Source organism: Micrasema longulum, unplaced genomic scaffold (genome assembly GCF_059751315.1).
Source record: "Micrasema longulum isolate JH-2025_06_02 unplaced genomic scaffold, ASM5975131v1 h1tg001666l, whole genome shotgun sequence".
Lineage (NCBI taxonomy): Eukaryota > Metazoa > Arthropoda > Insecta > Trichoptera > Brachycentridae > Micrasema > Micrasema longulum.
Window position 1 is genome coordinate 54,900 of NW_028278845.1, and position 22,338 is coordinate 77,237.

At 31.0% G+C, this 22,338-nt stretch overlaps 1 protein-coding gene across 1 annotated transcript in view; it reads right to left on the reverse strand.

Moving 5' to 3' along the window:
• LOC148274375 (limbic system-associated membrane protein-like) overlaps positions 1-22,338 on the reverse strand; it is a 168,763-nt gene that overhangs the window by 6,296 nt on the left and 140,129 nt on the right. Inside the window, exons 4-5 of the mRNA XM_088237206.1 lie at positions 4,575-4,733; positions 2,662-2,790 (exon numbers count right to left, since the gene is read on the reverse strand). Of these exons, the coding sequence (XP_088093332.1) occupies positions 2,662-2,790; positions 4,575-4,733 (288 nt within the window). The remainder of the gene's footprint in view (positions 1-2,661; positions 2,791-4,574; positions 4,734-22,338) is intronic.

A 22,338-nucleotide genomic window follows, 5' to 3' on the forward strand; every position in this document is an offset into this window, starting at 1 on the left:
ACATGTTTTTATAACTTACGTTTTAATGCAATATTTTTTTTTGTTCTCTTATTTCTTGTTATACTTATATAATTAACTGGTGACTACCGAATAACATCTGTGAGTTGTATTCATATCTAAAATTGTGTTGTGTGAAAATGTGTCAATTTAGTTTTAAATACCGAGAATATTTGTTTCAATTCGTAACAATAATGTTACATAAATAATGTTAATAACGTAATTGATAGCCCAGAAATTGTTTGAGGCATTTCATATCAAGTCCCTGTCCGTAGAACTCGTCAATCTGTACTTTTCGACATTCCTAACTCAATGACTAATTATTTAAAAATAGCACTCTACGAAGAATACAGATTACCTATAATGACAGTTTTAGTGACATCGACATACTACGTTGTAAAAACCATATTTTTATCAGATCTATTATTTAAATTTATCTCCTGCTTGACTTTTAACTTTTAATTTGATTTTTAATTTTATCTTTCAATTTTAACTTTTTAATTTTAATTCTTAATTTTAACTTTTTAATTTTAATTCTTAATTTTAACTTTTAATTTAAACTTTTAACTAAAAATAATTTGAACTTTTCATTTTAACTTTAACTTTTACTTTTGATTTTAATTTTAACTTTTGATTTCCACTCTTAATTTATACTTACTTACATCTACTACCTGTATCAGATAATTTATTGTTGGGGGTGGTTTTTTATAAATAAATTTAAATGTTCATGGAAGCAGAGAGAGAGGGAGGAAAGAAGAGAAGCTATACAATGTCTTCTCCTTTTTATATACTTTTTATGTAATATTTTTATTTTTACTTTTTTAGAATACAATTATTTTTCCCCTCTCCTCCTGCATTCATAATAAATTAGTGTGAAATCTGTAATCGGTCTTACTTTTTTTAATTGTTCTTTTGTACTTTGTTTAATATAAAGACTGTATGATTTCATTAATAAATAAATAAATAAATAAATAAATAATAACCTTCTAAGTTTTACATAAACAATTTTACGATTCATAAATTATTAGATTGTCATATAAAATACATGCTTAAAAACTAACTCAAATGAAGGAATTAAATATTGTTAAATCAGGATGTAAAAATGCTACGAAAATTGGGATTTTATGAAGGGCATGTATCCAATATAACCCTCTCACTTATGGGAAAAGCGTTTTGAAAGAAATTTCTTCATTACTTTGGCCGATCGGTTTTGTGGCTTCGTTCTCTGGAAATGGTGGGTGATTTCAGAAAATGGAAAGATCAGCCCCTTATATCACCTACCATATTACACCCATTACGTTGAGGTGATAGCGATAATCTTTGTCACCATTTTGTCAAAACGCAAAATATTTTATGGCCCCTGGATAACTACAAATAACAGACAGGGCGAGAAATAACATAGAAAAATGTTCCAGCAATGCTTTCTTCTATTCAATGATATCGCTGGCATGAAAAACTTTGAATTTTTTGTCTACTAATTATTAGTTGTACAATATAAGTGACAACTTACGAAAAATAATATTAATACAGCACGAAGGACTAACAACGACGCGGTAATGAAATAAAGTTAATTTTTTACCTTTTTTAAAAGTTCAGAGAAATTCTTTATTGAGATTTATTGAAAATTTTTTTATTTGATCAGTGTTGTAGAGACGTTGAGGTCTAACTTGAAATATTATTTGAGTATTTTCCACTATATTTCATTATACCCATGTCATTATGTTAATTTGAACAATAAGAATGTAGATGTTTTATTGATTTAATAGTAAATAATGATTGTAATATTTAATTATTGATAATCGAATTTAGCAATTAAATTAACAAACTTTGTTCACTTTCTTCTTAACTATAGATGAACCATCATGAAATATAGATGCGGATGAAGCAAAAAAGATCTATCCTCCAGATAACTCCCTAATAGATTGCCGAAAATTACTGTCCCTGATAAACTTTCGTGTATCCACAAGGACCACTAAACTCCAACACATGTTCCAGTGTGAATACAATAGGAAAACCTTCACCCACCATTCTCCCCTGGCGCGCATCCACAGAACTGCTAATAATTATGCTGAGCCCTTGGACTTGCTCTACACCACTCCTGCCGCAATCAAATCAGCGATCCTATCCATCGAATGGCCGTCCCCTCAATTTTCCTCATTTAATGTGTTTCTCTACTCATCTCCACTTAATTTTCTTTTTTCTTTCTTTCTTTTTTTTAGAATTAATTGCATGTTTAGTGTAAAAGTAATGATTTTTCTTTATGTTATTTTATATCATGTTTTATATACTTTTAATTGTATATTGTCAGAGCCCTTTGGGCGTTTATCAAATAAATAAATAACAAACGTTGAAGCTTGAATATAATTTTTGTGGACCAAACGGACAAAAAGTTTATTAATAACGGCCAAGAACACCTGACTTGACTTGAGACTTGAGAATAAATGCGCTTTTATTACTGTCAACGGAAACTGGACTCGATACCTTCTTTGCGTGATCCAAGCGTCTTAGCCTTATGGCTTGCATTACGGAAGCCGGTTTGTTGTATTGGCTAAACATATAAAAATCTCGTTGACTCAATCAGTTGAGAATCCATCTCAGAATCTCATGCATACAAGTTTAATGCATTGACCACGGCACTAAGAAACGTAACAAATTATTACTTACAGTGAATAATAAGCATTATTCTCTTGCTCACAGTTGGTGGTACTCCATTGGATGCTATGCACAGGTAGGCACCCATGTGAAGACGATTTACCTTCGTTATATTTAGCACCTGGCCTTCTGCAGATGTTACTGGAAAAATATGATTTTAAACAGTTTTATTCCAACGGTTGAAGAGTGTATTAAGCACCGGAATAGATCATGAATCAAATATTCGAGGTTCGATCGCCGTTCTCCAACTTGATTTCCATATTTAAGCATTTCTCAACTATAGCCCTCAAAATGTTAGATGATTAGAATGACAGTTGTCAGAAAAACTGAATACATAACTTTGTAGTAACGTCTAAGGAGTGATTTATATTGACACACGAAAAATCATTCGTATTTGGTAAGTCAATTTATTTTTAAATATAAATCAACATAAATATATAAAATCAGCTTTAAAACTATAAAAAAACTAAAATAAACCTAATTGTTAACGACGTTCTTACAAGGTGACATCATTTTGCAAAAACGTTAGAGATGGGACAAATTGATCAATGTAATTTGATCGAATAAAAAAATAGTTCGTTTGATAACGTTCACGAAAAAAGTAAAAATGTCTTATTTTTGGTAAATAATTGTATTCAATACACTATAAAAGGCTTGTTTTTGCGTTTTTTTAATCAATTTTTGGAAACAGAATTTCATGATTGCATGAAATAACTGATAAAATCGATTTGATCAGTGATCAGTAATTTCCCATCACTAATAAAATTAGTTTGACAGCTGTCATTTTAATCAAGCTATATTTTAAAGACTATAGTTTAAAAAGTCCCAGAAATAAAAAAAAAGTTAATCATATGAACGCAAATCTTAGTTTATAAGAGAAAAAAAATTGTTATTTAAATAATAAATAAGAGTTATCCACTGATCTAAGGAGTACACAAAATGTAAAAAAAGGTAAATGAAATACTTCTGTTGAATGTCATCTCCGTAAAGGTTTTTGTTGCTAAAAATCAAAATCATTTGAAGAAGTATTCATATTCAAACAAATTGAAAACGGCGAATGTTACACAGCATGTAAAGTGAGAACTTAAACCGTAATTTTATTTGTATTGATCTAACTTCATCCGGGTATCAGTAGAGGAGAGTCTGAAAGATGATGAATGCGGAGGAGATCTGCGTAGAAGCAAACATGGCCGAAATAATAAAATTACAACACAGATGGAGAACAGTCTAGGTATTTACATGGCTTGTAAACTGCCATAAGCTGGTTTATATGGCTACTTTAAACACTGTGTATCATTCGTCATTCTGCCTTTGTTTGAACCAACGATTGATTTTTGCAAAGTTAAAGAGCTGAAACATTTATCGATGCGGTTAAGATTTGTCTGACTGAATTATTTCACGTACATACAAGGCAATGCCAGAAAAATATTTTTCATATTTAGTTTTGGACCAGTTAGTTTATTCAACAATATTTTATGTTTGTGCAAATTTCTATAGGCACCAACTGGATTTTACCCTTTATGGAGTTATTAAGTTTAAAATATATTTTTCTTTATTTTATTTACGAACATTGTCCATTAATACAGTTCATAGGGATAAAATTGACAAAATAAGAACGGTTAAAAACATTAAAAAAGAAGGAAAGACGCATTGACAAACATAAAGGACATCAAGATAAGAATTGGACTATTTATTTAGTGCTCGTTGAAATCACTGTATACTTAAACCAAAAAACATATTACAACAGAGGCGAATAACTTTTTCCCCAATTGTTCCAAATGCAATATTTGCTAAATATGAAATTCAGCTACTGTGAAGGTGTATTATGCGTCAGTGATCGATCTCTTAAGATTTGATAAAAAATATATATATTGTATTTTAAAAAATTATATTTCCTTGTTCTTTTATTTATTTTTGGTACCTACCTTCCTCTCCCGAAGGCAACTGAATTGTATCTCCACCCTCCCTTCTCCACGTTATTTGCGGCTGTGGCGCCCCAGTCGCGGCACAACGAAGAGTTACATTGGATCCTTCTCGAACTACCATGTCAGTGCTGGTTGGGTAATCCAAGATGTCGGGTGGAACTGAAATAAGGCATTTCAAAATTATGATGGAACCCGCTTATCAAAACGACATAATCGTAGATTGATAGTTAATTCCTGACAGCAATGTAAACGGATGTACAATAATAAATATCAAACAGTTAAGTAGGTTTGGATAGGAGAGAATATTAAATTTTAAAGAATATCTAAAAATATCGAAAAAGAGAAAGGTGTTAAACGAGGGGACACAATTTCGTCAAAGCTCTTTACACTAGCATTGGAAGATATCTTTAAAACCTTGAACTGGGAGAATTGGAGGGTAAAGATCTATGGGTACTTACGTCACCTTAGATTTGCAGATGACACAGTGGTCATAAGTAAAGACATGGACGAACTAAGCCAAATGATTATGGAACTATATGATTATAATAATTAAAATACTTTATAGTTTTATTCCACTTTTATTTATAATTATTTTATAATATTTTTACCAGCGACCGGGTTTCGTCGTGACCGACATCGTTAGACTGGTCACTGGTAAAAATTCCATTGTACAATTGGCCCTGCGGCTTTCTGATGCATGAGTCATTTATTTACGGTCGATATAATCATCATCATCATTCCCTCTCCCTACTAAATGGGGCATAGGGCACTGAGTTGGTACATCAATCGCAGCGCGTTTTGATAGTTTTTGTTACATTAAGGTAAGATGATTAGACTTACGTTTTAGGTGCCATTTAGGACTATGAAATATTCTAGTGTAAAAACGTCGTCAAAATACATGTACTTTTAGGAGTAAAGATACATAAAACACGTGTTTCTGAATGAGGAAGATCAGGGTTTTAAAATATTTTTTTTATTTGTTAATAGAATATCAAAATAAAATATATTAAAAAAAATAAAATATTGTATTATCAGTGCTAATACTTTTTAAAGTTTTGCGATATCAAAATTACTCCGCCTGTGACGTCTCAAGTTAGAGAACATAGAGATGGTGAGTTGTCTGATTGGTGGGTTAGCTTCCCAGTGACCAAAAGATGTATCAGAACACTGATTTCGGAAAACTAGTGACGTCGTTCAAAGTAGCTCATTTTTACCAATTTTTACATAGATGTTCGAGCTCTTATTTTTACCAAGCGTAAGAAAAAAAAAATTGACATCTAATTTCCCGTTGCACTGAACTTCCCCATTAGACTCATATTTTTCTTTAAAAGATGTTATAAACTGATTAAGAGTAATTGACATATTTAGTGTTTAAATTGTCCTTAGATAGGTTAATTAATTTCCTAGTTTTAATCGAAAACGCCGCCTCCATAAAGTTATTTTTGACAACAATTAATTTTCCAAAATACAATAAACGAGTCAGTTCTCTGCTATAATTCCCAAATGCCCCATAAATCACTAGCGGAAAGCAGATAATTTCAAAATAACGTTTCTAGATAAAGATATATATTTATTGGCGGATCGCAAATATTGATTCATTACATAAATGTGTATGTTTATTGAAGTCTAGAAAACAAACAATAGTGAAGGTCGACAAACTCCTGTATGCACATTTTTATTATTAATATTTAAATCATTAACTTTGTCAAAAATGCTTTGAGTATGTTTAAATATTTGTAGAGAGGCTGAATTTCCTCTCCAGGGAGTTATTCATAAATACATTTGTTGCAACAGAGATGGCTTAAACATAACCAGAATGGTGAATGTTACACAGTGTGTAAAGTGGGCCCCTTAAACCAGCCAATGAGAGGTCATAAGCCCTGTAAATGCCTATACTTCCATAATCCCTTCGCTAAAATATTTTCTGTCTCAGTGGTAATTTGTTAAGTTTTTCTAGATCACCTACAAGCGTCAAGTTATTTATTTGTTTTGAAATACCATTTTCATTCCCATCTGCAATTTCTTTTTCTTTTCTAACTCATATAGTGTCCATGCGGCTCGACTGTGGAATCATCTCCTATCCAAAATAAATTATGTTTCTATAGTATCTAGAACAGGCATTTGCCCATATAGGAACCGATTGCAACATTAGGCATACTAATATTTCTGGCTTGCCGACCTTTCATATACTGAGCCTATTCCTAGTACAAGCAGAATTTGCCAGAGTATTTTTTGTGCCATTTTTGTAACCATGTTTGTATAAACTAATAAATAAATAAATAAATAAATAAAATCTTTATTAAAATCACGTCTAAAGAAATATCTCTTTTCTGTTCCTTAATCTATTTTCCTTTTGTTATTTTTTCCCATTGAGTAATACTATTGCTTTAAGGTAATTTATATACAATTTATTGTTATTTGTGTATATTAAGTACATAAAAAAAAATATTCTCCACTGGAAATGATTTGAAATTAAAACGATATAAATAACACATGTACTTCATTGGTTGGTTGGAAGAAATTACCATTTGGCCATGAGCCCGCCAACGTACAACTTAAATTATGAACAAAAAGTTAAATAAAGAAATAAAAACAAAATACTGCTTGAAAATATATATTTTTTTAAACGTTTTCAAAACAATAAATGAAATTACTGTTCTCTCGTTTTAAATGGACATCTGTTGAGACTTGGGTATTTTGTTACGGAAGTTATCAATTCCACCATTTTAAAATTCAGTGGTTTGAGTAAATGAATTTCCGTGTTTTTATTTCTCGTTTTTATTGCTATCAGTTTGTTTTCAAATGTATCCTTATTATTTACAAACGAAGTTTTTAATTACTGCTCCTTTCCTCTGGGGCATTGAGTAAATACATAAATAAAAAAATAACGTTCACTAAATATTTTCGAAGAAAAATATAACTGTCAAATATTTTTTTTAGATGGATGTAGTTTTGTAAGTATTTATTTGAATATCTAGCAACTAGAATTAAATTTATTATAATAAAAATACGCATATAGTTTTACTCCACTTTTATTTATAATTTTTTCCAGTGACTGACATCGTCAGACTGGTGGGAGACTAAACAAATTTCTAAGTTTTATATAAGAGCAAGCAGGGGTTGTGAATCATGATTTGATATAATAATGATAATAAAAGGGTATAAATTGAAATGATTTAAGTATAAAGTAATAAAAATTGTATCAATTTAAGTTTTGTTAGAACGTATTATAATGTAACGCTGTCACCCTTACGCAAGTAGATGCTCATAAGATCACCTACATGTTATGGATAGTTACTGAACAAAAATCAACTATTTAAATTTTGCTCACTTCCAAATAGGTAAAGACAAAATACAAACTCATTCTAGACAATGAAGGGGTTGTCTAATCAACAAGGACAAGATAAATAAATAAATATAAATGTATAGGTGAATCCTGGACAACGCGACCTTCAAATCGACCTCAAGAAGATTGTACTTATAGGTTTCTATTCAATAAATGCCAGAGAAAAAGGGACATAATTGAAATAGATAAATAAATAAATAGTACTCATTTGTAAACGAAAAAAAAAAAATAATAATAAAATATATTATATATTATATATATAAAATATATTTATGACAAACGCATTTACCGAACTAGCTCAATCAAGAAACATGAAACCTTAGTTAAAAGGTAAGGTAAGCTAAGGTAAACCTCCTAGGAGCGGGCAATTTCAAAAGCTATGAAATAATATATAATATTTTCAAAAATAGTATATGAGAATATTCTGAAAAAGATCAATGCTATGGAATTTCAAACTACCTTCGATTCAGTGAAATAAAAGATTTTGCTTAATTATCAATTGCATTTTAATATAAAAGAAGTCTAAAAATACATTTCTAATATCATCATAGAATAAAGATCGTTCTAAAATAGAAATTTACTAATAGTTTTGAATTGTATGCTCTCATTAAATTAGCATTAATAATGCTATAACATAGCAAATAATTACGACAGGAAGAATTTACTAGAAAAATAGATTAAAATATGAATCAAACGATTCTCAACAGGACTAATTCATCTAAAATAAATATTATCTACCTTCATTAATGTCACCTGTTTAGAAATACAAAAAATATATCTTCAAATATTACCATACCAAAAAATATTTTTAAATCTTATTGATTAATTCAATAATGACTTGACCTGTCCAAAACATGTAATTATTAGATAAAAAAATATATTTTATCATTTCTCAACCACGAATGAATGCTACAAAATCATGTATGACGAGTTTATCAAATAAATACTCATATAACATAATAATTTCTACATAATTTTGGATGAATTTAAATAGCAAAAAAAAAGTAAATACAGCATCTCGCCAAGGTGAAAGGCATTGGTGTTCTCCGCCTACTTGAATTATGAAACACATGGTCCAAGATAGATTTGTCCTTCGGTGATATTTTTTATAAGGAATTTATCCAAAATTCACTCTCCAGCTTTCCGAGTAAAATATCTTAGACATCATTGAATGACCATGCTTGCGAAGTTAATAACTTAAATTTGGAGTCAATGCACATTAAACTTTACGTTTGACATGCTTGTCATGCGACATTTTCAACCTTCAAGTCGTCAAATTGTCACGTGGAGTATGTTCACATAAATCAATGCAGTTCTTTATGATTTCATATTTAAAATTGATAATATGAAGATAGGAATTAGGTTGACACTAGCCACATGACCACAACCCGATTCTAAAAGCGTTGTTTATTTATTTATTTCCTTTAATAATAAATTTAACATTATTTACTATTTACAATACAATTTCATTAACGAAAAGTGTGTCACAAATGGGTTTGAGACCACCACAACATTTAACAAAAGTGCGTATGAACTGAAAGTCACAGAGATACACATGGAGCGCGCGGAGCTGAGGATTAGTCTTAGAGATAAAGTAAACATTAAACAAAAAGGTGAGAAATACTAGAGATATGAAATCAAAAGGACTTAAAAAGGATTGCTAGATACACCATTGAAAGAGTTGCAACGTTGAAATGGCGCTGGGATTGTATTTTTTTTCTCATGCGCATCATGGTGCACTAAATTCGGTAAACTAACACGTATGATTGCAGATGCTTTGGTATGAAACGTTTTTCCAGCAAAAGTGAAAAGAAAGTTTGGTGATGTTTTGGAAAAAAACTCAAAACCTACCTGGTGACGCGAGCGAGAGGCGCAAAAGTTATTTCCTCGATAGTTAGAGAGCGCATTAACTAATCCAAGATGATTTAACGAGGTCAGCCAACACATAAGTTATTAAGGACGTTAACTGTCACTATATACAATAGAAATAGATTCACCTGTCTGAAGTGTTCTCCCTTGCTTTACCAGATATAATAAGCAAAAAATGAGGCAGTTGTTTACTTCTTTCTTAATTCGGGTTTGTGTATCAAGATTGGATATTGTGATAATAATGCCATTTACACTTTTTTTAGCGATGACGATATTATGAAGACAGCGGTAAGCATATTATTTTTGTTTTCAACTTATCATGTGGATCACAGAAGACATATTCTTTTGTATTCAAAATAGTAGTAAAATCTCAGAGTAATAATGCGTAACCTAGAGAGGAGCCCTACTACTATGTTTCATAGAACGCAAGCGATGTTGATTTGTTGGTTAGCAACCATTTTTTTTGTTTGACAATAAACACAACGGTTCTGTCGCATGCTTTTGTCGATATGCTTAGCTTTGTTTGTAAATAACTTGGATATTTACGGTTTAATAAATGAAAATCGACTATCGTGAATTGCAGTATGTTTGGTTGTAGCATTAGGAGCGTCAAAGGTGTTAAAGGAGTCAGTTTTCACAGGTAATTGATTCCAAATATTTTCTCATGATTTACATTAATTTTTGGCATTTACTGTCCCGACACGTATATTATGTTGCTTGAAAACTTTTTTTATATCAACATATTTACTTCAAATACTATTTGTTCTCAATTAAGGGGATACATTTGGGAATTAAAGTATGTTTACTGTTGATAATGACAGTTGATTATGGGCAATATGTCTGGGCCGCACTAAGCATCTATATAAAGTTTAAGTTTTTGTCGAGTAGAGGTCGATTAAAATTTTACTCAAAAATAGCAACGTTAACCTTAAAATCGCATCTAAAATGACGTGTCCAAATTTCAGGCCGCTACGACTCGCCGTTTCGGAGATATGACGGACAAACAAACAAACTCAACACAGGACTTCGGTTCCATGGATTTGGGATTAATGTCTCAATAAATGTAACAAGTGTATTGTGAATAAAATGAATAAATAAATAAATAAAAAAACACCGACATGTATTTTCAGTTTTATAAAATAAATAAAGGCGAATTATAGAAAAATAAATTGGAATAACCCTGCAATAATAAATACACAAGTACATATTTAATAATATTTACTATGCAAATTAATATCCATTTGGCAATTTTCGACCTGAGTACGGCCCATTGTTTTGCTGCGAACTGTAGCTAACGTAATACCCAATAGTCGTATAATGGTTTTCCTACGTTTGGGCTCCTCTATAGCTTGGCGCATTATCACTATGAGAGTAAATTACAAAAGCTGGCAGTTTTATTTTTGACCGTGGAATTTGTAAATTGTTGCAATGCGGTAGGTACTGCCCCGCTGCTGAGGTTCCTACTTCCAAGGTAATGCTGACAACCAAAATATTCTAATGGCAGTAAACATTCACGCGTAACCAGTACCACTGATTGGCCCAATTTATAATATTCTTCCTGATCACAATAGTTTAGCTAAAAAAAAGTAACATAATAGCAGAAAAATTCTTTTTTTGAAATATAAACATTATAAATTATAAGCAAGGTAAACAATAAAGAACTCCCATTTGTTTATTTAAAAAAAAAACCACTACTTCTTCTTTGAATTACAATTTCAACGAATTCTTAACATGTTAGTCAAAATAAATTTCAAATGAAAGCACTATAAATTGTATATAATCACTTTTGTATGTTGCCCTTAGGTTAATAAATGTGCAAATCAATGAGTGATTGCATCTTTGGTATAAATATAGTTTTTGGAAGGGGGGAACTGCTGAAATAAAAGCTTTGTTTTTTTCTCCATCCACAGTCCAATATGTTACAAAAGTAAGAAATAGTGCTCACAGATTTTCTCTTATAAAACAAACTAGCATCACATATTATGCACAAACAAACAATAACCCGGAGGACGAGCCGAATTTGTTTTGAAACAAATTGAAAAAAGTATGCCCTTTTGAAATAACAAACAGTTTTCAACCATTGTTTGGGTAAACAGTAATAGAACAAACGCTTGAAACAGGATTTTAAATTATATTTACTAGCAGATTTTTACATACAGATTTTCTTACTTAAATAAATTTCAATAAACTGTTTATAAAACCACTCTTGTGATTGCACGAAAACCACTGAAACTCTAATTCAAATAAATATTGTGCTATTCAAAACCGGTCAAAAATATTAATTGTTTTTGAACCTATTTTGATAAAAAAGTTAATTAAAAACCCGCTTATCGCCGTAAGAATTTTTAAGAATTTACGCAGACAATGAAAAATGGAACATATCAATTTATCCATGCTCGTTTCTGAGCTGGTGTATTCTGACAACTGGAGAACTTACAAAACAATTTTTTAATATTCGACTATATAGATATAGACTCACGGACCATAGGTCCCAGGTTCAAATCACACTCTACCACCATTCGATTTCCATTTTTCCAGTACGGGTTATTTACAACTTTAAGGAAATGGTCTGAAATTTGAAATATTTGAGTAAATAATTAGAACTCAAGTATTTCTCTTTCTTAAAAAAAAAACTTATGTTCACAAATAGTAGTACAGTAAAACTCATATTATCCGGATTAATGAGTGCCAGACGTTATCCGCATATACTGAAATGCGGATAATTAGATTAGCCATTAAATTCAAGAAATGTTTTCAAAGAAAATGCTAAATTTACTTTATGATCACTGTTTTATTGTTTTCGAAATAATACACTGAATTGGAATCACATTAACATTTGTTTTGACGAAGTAACTCATTGAGCAGCGAGGTCCTTATTTTGAGATTTTATTTACTTATAATGATTGAAATATTTGGCGATCCGAATGACCAGAGTTCGGATAAACGGAGTTCTACTGTATTTTAACAGTAAAATGAACAACTTATTACCTATTTCCACATAACTACCCCTTGTGCAACGAAACATTTTAGCCTCGAAACGTGATTTGACTTTGTTTTACTTTCTAATCCCCTTAAGAACATCTCGAAATACCCTTTTGATTATGTTATTTAAGGGGTTGGTATTAAATTACCGGTTCCGCCCTATAGCGGCCATATAAACCCGACCGTCTTTAAAAACGAAACGAAACTTAAAACACCCCTTCTGCCGAGACATAAATTTTTGAATGGTAAATACCGAAACAATTCAAAACCGTTCAATTTTCGATATTTAAAAAATTTGGAAAATTGCTTTATTAATTACAGTTTGTATTTAAAATCTAAGAGCTGTTAATATATGAACAATATTGATGTCAATATATTTCTGAAGAAATAAAAAAATAGTGATACTTAAATTCACAAATTTTTGAATTGGTCATTTATTTCTATAAAAAAGTTACAATGCACACCCACCAAAAATTCTGACAAACAAATTTAAATGTTTCGAAAATAATATTTATATTTATCTCTTGTCAAAGAAAATTGTAGTAAAAATATTGCTGAGGTGGAGCTAGAGGGGGTTTAAACCCGCTAGTTCACGATGCTATCACAGGACCATAACCTTATTTAAAATGAAGAAAAATGTATTAATGTAAATAAAATGAAGTTATTGAAAAAATATTTATTAGATCATTGCAATCTTAATTAAGTACCGTTTATTATTCCGATACATAATTTTTTACACATAAACGTCTATTTAGTTTTAACTAACCAAGGACCCGCTTCGCCTGTTTTGGGTCTGAGAGGTAGTCGGGGATAAATGGTTTTAGGACGATTATGGTTTTTCCACAGGATTTTACCTACTTTTGGTATTATATCGTGTAGCGAAAGAATGGCTAAAAAGATTTCGGATGCGAATGTTGATAGATATAGAAAACGAGGAAACCGATAAATACACGGAGTGACCAAATTCAACAAATATTCAAGTCAAAAGTTGGAATAATCGAAGTGCGTACATGCGAAGAAAATATGAATGTAGTGAAAGCTAGATCAGTATGTAAAGACAGAGTGGTCTGGCGTTCCATCTTCTCTGCCTAACCTTACGAAAAAAGGTTTGACGATTTTGTTTTTGTTGTAAATGAAATGGAATAAATTGTGAATTATCGTTACATTTAGAAGTTGTAATTAAATATGCGTGTTCTAGTTTAGTATCGAATCTAGTTGCGGTAAACTGGCTTAGTTAAGCGCTTAGGCTCATCCTGGTCAATGTGCTATTATGGCAGATAATCCTTATTAAAATGGTTTTAGCAGTAGACTCAATTTATTCATGCCACGTAAGCGCTGATAAATGTTTCGTTAAGAATAATGCAGCAATATAGGGTTTTAAATAATACTATGTAGAGCCAGTTGCACCAAAGAGGGTAAGTAAAAAAGCGATTTCCTCAAAATGATCGAAACGGATTCTTTAATCATTATTTTTTCAAGCATGCGTACAAAAAAAAATGAAACTGTTAATTTTTATTATTTAAAAAAAACTGAACAATTCCATCAGATTAAAATTTTATGTTTATTTTTTGCTAAAACCGGTCCTAATTCATTTACCTTAGACTCACTAATAATCACTTTTAATTGATTAACTACGCAATATTGTATCTTTATAACAACTATTCTACAAGATTTATTGACTTTGTATAATGTCGTATAAAATAAAAAATAAAATCAGCATTATCATTTTTCTATACGCAATAAATGATGCAAAAGGCACTGTATTGTCTCTCCGAATACAATGAATCTTGATTATTTTCGTTACATGAAAGGTAAGGTGTTCTTCAGGTGTCAAGGGACAATTAAATACAGCAGTAAAGAACTATCTTTGGATAAAATACTTTAAGTTCATCCTGCTAGTAATCTTACCCGGTACCTCAAACTTGGTAGGCTAACGTGCCAACCACTACACTATGTGGCGGACTTATCTTCACTCGATTTTAATTTACAGGTTTTCTACCTGAGATTAATCATAGAGTCTCAAACACTTATCCAGGGTTCTGGTTCTATTTCACACGCAACTGTATTCTCCATCCTGGATGCAGGAAAACAAAATAATATTTTTATTTCCAGCAAATCCGGAATAAACGGACGTTTCCTTAGAATAATAATAATGTAATAAATATGGAAATAGAACTCTCAAATATTTTGTACCTAGAATTTTTAATTTATTACCAAAAAAGCTTAAATTTAACTCACATTGTTACAAGAGCAAAATAAGAGAGTGGATACTCGACCAAGAGTTCATATATGAATAGTAGCTAAGGTGTAAATATTTTAATTTTTCATATATTTTCTTGTATTTAAAAAATAAATTTATATATTTTTATTTGTATAAACATGTTTATTCTGATCTTTCCGGCTGTTAATTTTTATCTGTTATTCATTGTTTTTATAAATGTAAATAATATTATTAAGTTAAAATAAATATAATCTTCACCAACAAGCTACAAAAAGTGGCTTGGTGGGATTTTAGTTTTAGTAAAAATATAACAAGTGAATTTTTTTTAAAATTCAAAAATGTATAATTATACTATTAAATAAAAAAGATATACACTTCAATTGTAGAAAATATCAGTACCTTAAAGGATAAACCACGGGAGTCACATTAAACGAAATGGTCAGGGAACCAGATTTCGTGATTGTGTGATTTCCAAAACATCATAACATTTGAACCAAAAATTTCAATCAATAAAGAACTTTTAACGTGAAATAATTATTATTCTGACAATGGCGTATCTGAGATAACTGATGTTTTTTGCATTAAAACAATGTGAACTTTAGATTTTTATTACTACTTAAAAAAACTTTTACATGACAAAAGTAGATTTCGGTATTTTATTTTCATATAAAATATCTTATTAAGATAATAACTGCATTTTTAACTTCAAAATCGTAAAAAATTTGCTCCCAGATCCGAACCAAAGATCCCCAACGAAAGATTCCAACTAAAATCTCACTTCTTTAGTTTATCATACCAGAAAATATAATTTTGGCCTAGTTAGAATGTAAGTTTACGTATACAATAATTGTAAAGCGCCCTTGAGGTGATTTTTTAAATGATAATCAGTCAAATATTATTGATATTATGTTCTAAAAAACAGATATTGAAAATAACTTAGTTTTAAAATTTAAAAAATTAATACGAATAGATGAGTGACCAATAAATACACGGCATGACGTAATTTAACCAATACTTGAAGAGGGACAAGTCAAAAGTAGGAATAATCTTTGTTAACACTTAAAATATGAGAAATCAAAAACTGATTTGAGTCTACTGAACACTTTCGTTTGAATTCGTTTGAAAATGCCCTAACGAGGCGAAACAATTGTCACGAAATTTTTGTTTTTTTATTTGTAAAAATTAAATAAAGTGTTCAGTAGACTCAAATCAGTGTTTGATTTCTAATATTATAAGTTTAAATATGGAGTTCTACAAAGTAAACACCAAATAAATCAAATAATCGCTGTTCGTGCATGAGAAGATGTATGGATGTAGAGGAGCCGAGGTATGTATGCAAGAACAGAGTGATGTGGAATTCTATCCTCTGTGCTATGTTCTACGGGGAAACAGCGTGATAGTTTGTTTGGTTTTAATAAGAGTGAGATTGATATCATCATTACTTTATATATCAAATGAGTTATCAAGATACGCTACTATTGATATACGAAAACCATTTTGTTTTCAGCTTCTTGGTATCACCAAAATGGTGGATTTTTTGCACCCTGCTATTTACGGAAGTTTCCTTTCACTGATGTGGCATACTAAATTTCTTACGAATGTTAAAGTGCACGGCATGTGTTTAGCATAATTTGGTCGCATACTGCTATGTACAATGTATTTGGGAAAATTGAATTACGTTTTGATACGTGTAATTTATAAAAAAGGTTGCTATTCCACAAATAAGATAAAACGTATCTTATCCACTAAAGAAGAGTTGTTTAGCCAATGTATTTAAGATAGGTTCATAAATTGATCAAGGGAAAAAAGTACCCATTGGTTTCTTTAGTAATGATTGCGGTTCGTTCTTTACTTCTGATCCCCTGTATCTAAGAAAGAGTTAGAGAATAATTTATGACTTAGTTTTACCCTCGTAAAAATTAACGTAGTCAGTAAACTTTAATAGTTCCGAGTTCATATGAGAAACGTGACCAGGTATTTGATCAGAGATGTTCGTTCTCCGTAACAGATAATCACGTCGAATTTTAACGGAACATTTAATAGAAAATGGGTGTTTTTGAACAGGTGCTAAAAATAACAGCCGCTAAAATTCGTTGCGATGAACTTAACAGTTAATAAAATATATCCGTATGAAATGGCGAAAAAAACATACAAATAAAACAAAATAGCTGTTTTTTTTTGAAAATGAGAAAAACTTGAGCTCTTATTATTTACTCGGATTTGAGCTTCAGACTTTTGGGTCGTGAGTCTACAGGACCACAACCCGGTTCATTTTGTAAGAAAAAAAAAATTAAAAGCGTTAAAAAGAATGTACAGTGTTTTTTTTGTTATTTTTTATTTGTCAATAGACTATAAAACTGAGCCGAAAATTATTAAAAATCTATTCTTATATCTTTTTTTCCACCAGACCAGTCTGAAGACGCCCATTAGAGGGTGAAAGCGCTAATTGGTCAAAATAAATAAGTGGAAGTGTACCAAGTATTTTTTAAATTAATAACTTATATGTAAATATAAGTTATTATATCATTATTCTTATATCGTTTTATTATTTGAAATTACTCCACCTGTGACGTCACGAGTTGTCGTCGGTGAGTTGTGCTGTCATTTAAAAGTAGAACCCCGTGCGACAAAATACACTAAACATTGAAGAATATGGCTACCCGGAAACCGAAAATCTATCACAACATATAACAACGCTGTAATTGATTAGTTGATTCACAAAAGAACCTGTCACGTAGTTCAAAGTAGTTAATTTTTATAAAAAACTTTTTTTTTCATATATTTTCGACAAAATTTGTCATTTTATTTCATCGTATGCCCAAGAATCAAACAAATTTGTATAAATAGTGTGAAAATTATTTTTCGTAACAGCGATCAGTTTAAAATTGGGGCGTATGTAAAAAAAAGCTATTGCCAGGGCTTCGATTACAATGGGAAATTAACAGCGTTATCTTCAATTATATATGACGTAAAATCGAATTTTACTTATAAAAAAGAACTAAAGTTTTTTTGTAGGTAACCTGTAATTTAACAGGTTTTTTTTTCGCAGGTCGCAGTGACGACAGGAGCTTTCTTATCACTGGACCCCACATATCAAATAGTTGTGAATTGCTTCTGTTTTTTCCATTTGGTAAAGAAATAAAAAAATGGAGTTTATTTTTTTTAACATAAGATGACATTTTGTAACCAGTGCGCGTTGACCGACGAGACGCCATGCTAACCGACGTGACGCTGACGTCAACGGATATAACGCGACGCCAAAGCTTTTTCCTGAAGCACGTGTACTCCCTCGAACAACAATTGCATCCCTCTTTGGGGTGACAACAAAGTGATTGTATACCCGAGTGTCAGCTCGTTTGTTTTACGTAACCAAAAGACATTGTTCTAGTGTTTTTGTGCAGTCGTTGCTTGAAACATTGTTTCAGAGTACCTCCTTCAGTGCATCAAACATGATGAGATGATGAATAATTGGAAGGAAAACAATGAAGACACAAGGCATGTGAACAAAAGAGAACTTCTCTTCTAAATGCATACTCTATTTGAAATTGCAGTGGAAAATAGGTATATCGTAAGCTATGTCAGCATAGATGCACCTGCACCTCATGCAAAAAATATATCTAAAACTATCCTTAAAAATACAATTTTGGCTATTTCAAATTTAAATAAACGTATTTTTTTTAAAAATATTTTTTTAAATATTTTATTTTCAACCTTTCTGACTCCCTACGACCAATGTCATGAAAGAGCGAGGTCAACACCTTTCGCACATTCCCGCTTTTCCCCGATTCTGGCAAAAAGTTATGGACCTTCTTACCAACGCAATAGTGTTGTCTCGATGCCAGAACAGTGTTGACCCCTTCACTTAGTATCAGATCCCTATTGGAGTATCTTGTTTTATGGTTGTGGGTGACGCTTTGCTACTTTTATTATTTTTTATAATCGTATATTATATTTGATAAGGCTAAATTTAACACCTGTTTTTATAATAAATTAATGATTTTCACAAAAATTACGACTTGTTTTTAAATGGAGACGCACAAAATTATTTTTTTAGAAATGTACTCGCATATGAGGAGTTCAATGTGCAAATTATACGTGGTATAACAAATAGCGAAAATACCATTCATTTTACATTCAATGGGCGCATTGAACTAAAAATAAATAGTCTTTTTGATACTCGTTTTGTTGATTTTTCCAAAAACAGTCATCACGGACAGTGAATTTTTTGCTTTTAACCTCCTCATTTATCAGTTTATTTATTTCATATAAAGCCAAATACAACAGTTACATGAAGAAATAAATATAGAATTGCTCTGTGTCCAGGCGGATGGAGAATACCGTTTTATGTGTGAAATAGCATCGAACCCTGGACGAGTATTTTAAACTCGATGGCTGCACTCAGGTGAAAATCTCAAATGAGAAAATCGAGTAGGAATATGCCCGTCTCGTAGTGTAGTGCTATCGCATTCGTTAACCATGTCCCGGGTTCAATTTCTAGTAGGATCAACGTAAAATATTCATTTTAACAGTGGCTCACTGCAATATTTTACGGTTCCTGGACTGGCACCTGAGGTGTAGGACTGATGACGTTGTTTCCTTTACATAACCTTCATGAAACATATATCAAAATCCGCTGTAATTGGTTTACTAATGCAGAACCCTATGCACCACTGGGTGCAGAAAGGGATGTAATGATACGCAAATGAACCCCTTTTTTGACAATATTTTGTATGTTTTGTATGTAATATTTTGTAATATTGATATTTAAAAAATCAAATAATCACAAAAAAGTACATGCAAAATAAGTTGTAATTTCTATCCCTCACTGATTAATTGATTAATGAATGTGTAACTATTGTGCTATATAAGATAATTTTCAAAAAAAAAAGTAAGGGTAATCAGTTTAAGATTTTTTAGATGCAGCTTGCCCACCACATACCGCACATCGCATCTGAGGACATAAGTCTCCTTGGTGGTGCCCACATACACGGCTACCCGAAGGAACCCTCTGAAATCTGGTAGCCTTAGCATATTTGTGCTGAAAGAAAGTAATCCAGAAGTACGTAATATGTACTTCATCGGATTGAGAAGAGAGGGAAGTGAATTCTTCACCGACTGGGATTAAATTGATTGGACATGATCAATTCGCCGAAATGATTACAAAACTTTTTAAAAGCCTTGAAATTCTTTTTATAATTTTTTTTACAGATGCAGTTGAATATGGTTGTTAAAATTAAATATGAATTTCTCTTCATTCGCACAAAAATTACGTTTTACATATAAACATGCCATGCGTTCCCATTTCATGGAAGCAAAGGCCCTGTGCTTATTAAATGTACTTGAGTTAAGTTTCATTAATTGTTTGTTTTTCAAAATAATTTATCACCCCAAAATAACAAAAAAACACGTTTTTTAACCCAAAATAAAACAAACTGTAAGCCTTTATATTAAGTGTTTAGTAAAGGGTTTGGAAAAACAACATGCAGTTTTCTATGGTAATAGTTTTCCATTGAATGGTGTGCATTAGTACGGACTATCTCCGATTGAAGGGTTCATTGTAAAAGACCCGTGTTACGAAATAAATAACAAGTAGAAGCGGTATCGGTTTTCACTTCAGAACCTACCTGTGCACTGCAAGCGTATAATACTCACATGTGCAGTTATCTGAAGGTATACGGACCGAAACACACAATATCTAAATGTGGTACATTGTTACGTGATGAGTAAAAAAATATGTGTATGGTAAATATGGGTATGACGATAAAAAAATACGATTTTGTTATCGTGGTGAAGTTATCGCTATGTTGGACTTTATTAAAAATCACATTTGGGTAATTAAAAATTGTTAATTTTTAGGTACTGGTCTTGATTATTTACCTGGATGCGTACCAGACGCGGACTAAGCTCAAATGTCTTTGAATTTTAAAATTTACCGCAACAGAGAATAAAAACAATTTTGAGAAGGGAATATGGAAGTCTAGACATTTACATGGCTTATGACTCTGTTTTTGGCTGGTTTAAGTGGCCATTTTAAACACATTCACTATTCTACCTATGTTCAAAAATGAACAATCATCAATCAATCTCAATTCTTCCATCTGTTGAATTTTGTGAAGTAAAAGAGCCGAAACCTTTACTGAAGTCAAACATGACTCCCTGGGGAGTGGAGTTCATCTTTTTCTACAATCATTTGGACATACTTAAATTACTGTCTTTAAAATATCATAAGAAAGGATGTCGCAAAATCACTCCCGAGCGGCGCCTGCTAGCATCACTTTACAAAAATACTTAAGATTTTACTGTTTAAATCGATTGATACAGTTATGTGCGTCAAAGACAATGCCCATTTACGATAACTGCCTTATGAGGATATGCGGTTAGAGAGCGTTTTAAGAAGAGGTACGTGAATATAGCAGTGGCGAATGCTCCTTATAATCGATTACATGCAGCTTACCATATTTTTTGACATCGTACGTAATGTTTTATAAGTATTATTAGGAAAAAACACATCACAAAAAAAATAAATTACTTTTCTTGGGTAAGTAAATTTATATATTCCATTATTCCATACAGCGACCAGTTGCGCCTCTATTTGCCAAAATTATAACTACTGGATTACACGAGATTACTCTGCTCACTTTAAAATCACTAATTCAAATACGTCTTTAACCTAAAACTTTAGAATCTCGTTCGAAAAATTACACTTGCGATTACAGTAAAATCTTGCAGCTTTCATTAATGCAATTTAGTCTTTCAATACTTTTTCATAAGGGCTAGTATTCCTTAAAATACATCTATTTGACTTACGACAGTCTAAGGGAGGTGACAATATACACACTCGTTATGTGTAAGAAAGAGATAACGAATATATTTTGTATGTCGTAAGTAATTTAGCATACTTATGTTTCGGCGGTTTGAAAGTAAATTTGCTTTAAAATAAATAAATATTTTGATATTTTAATCGAAACGAATTGATATTTTAATCCATAATATAGTATAAATCTTTTAGTGGGTTTTAAAAAACAAAGATTCGCTTATTGTTTTTTAATTGTAATTCGTTTTTGTGCATACGATGACAGTTGAATATTGTAGGTTATTCTTCAGTATCCATTTAAACTTTTAAAATTTAGTTAGAGTTATGATAAAAACGTTGCTAGTGTATAGTGTTAAGAATAAATATATATGAAGAATTATAATATGTATAACTTATGTCGTTTTATGAATAATAATGTGATATAAAAGTCGATAAAACAATGATTCTTAAAACGTAAATTATGTTTTGTTTGGTGAACTATCGTACTCGGTAAGGAATACTTTTAAATTATTATCATTTATTAAGAAATAGT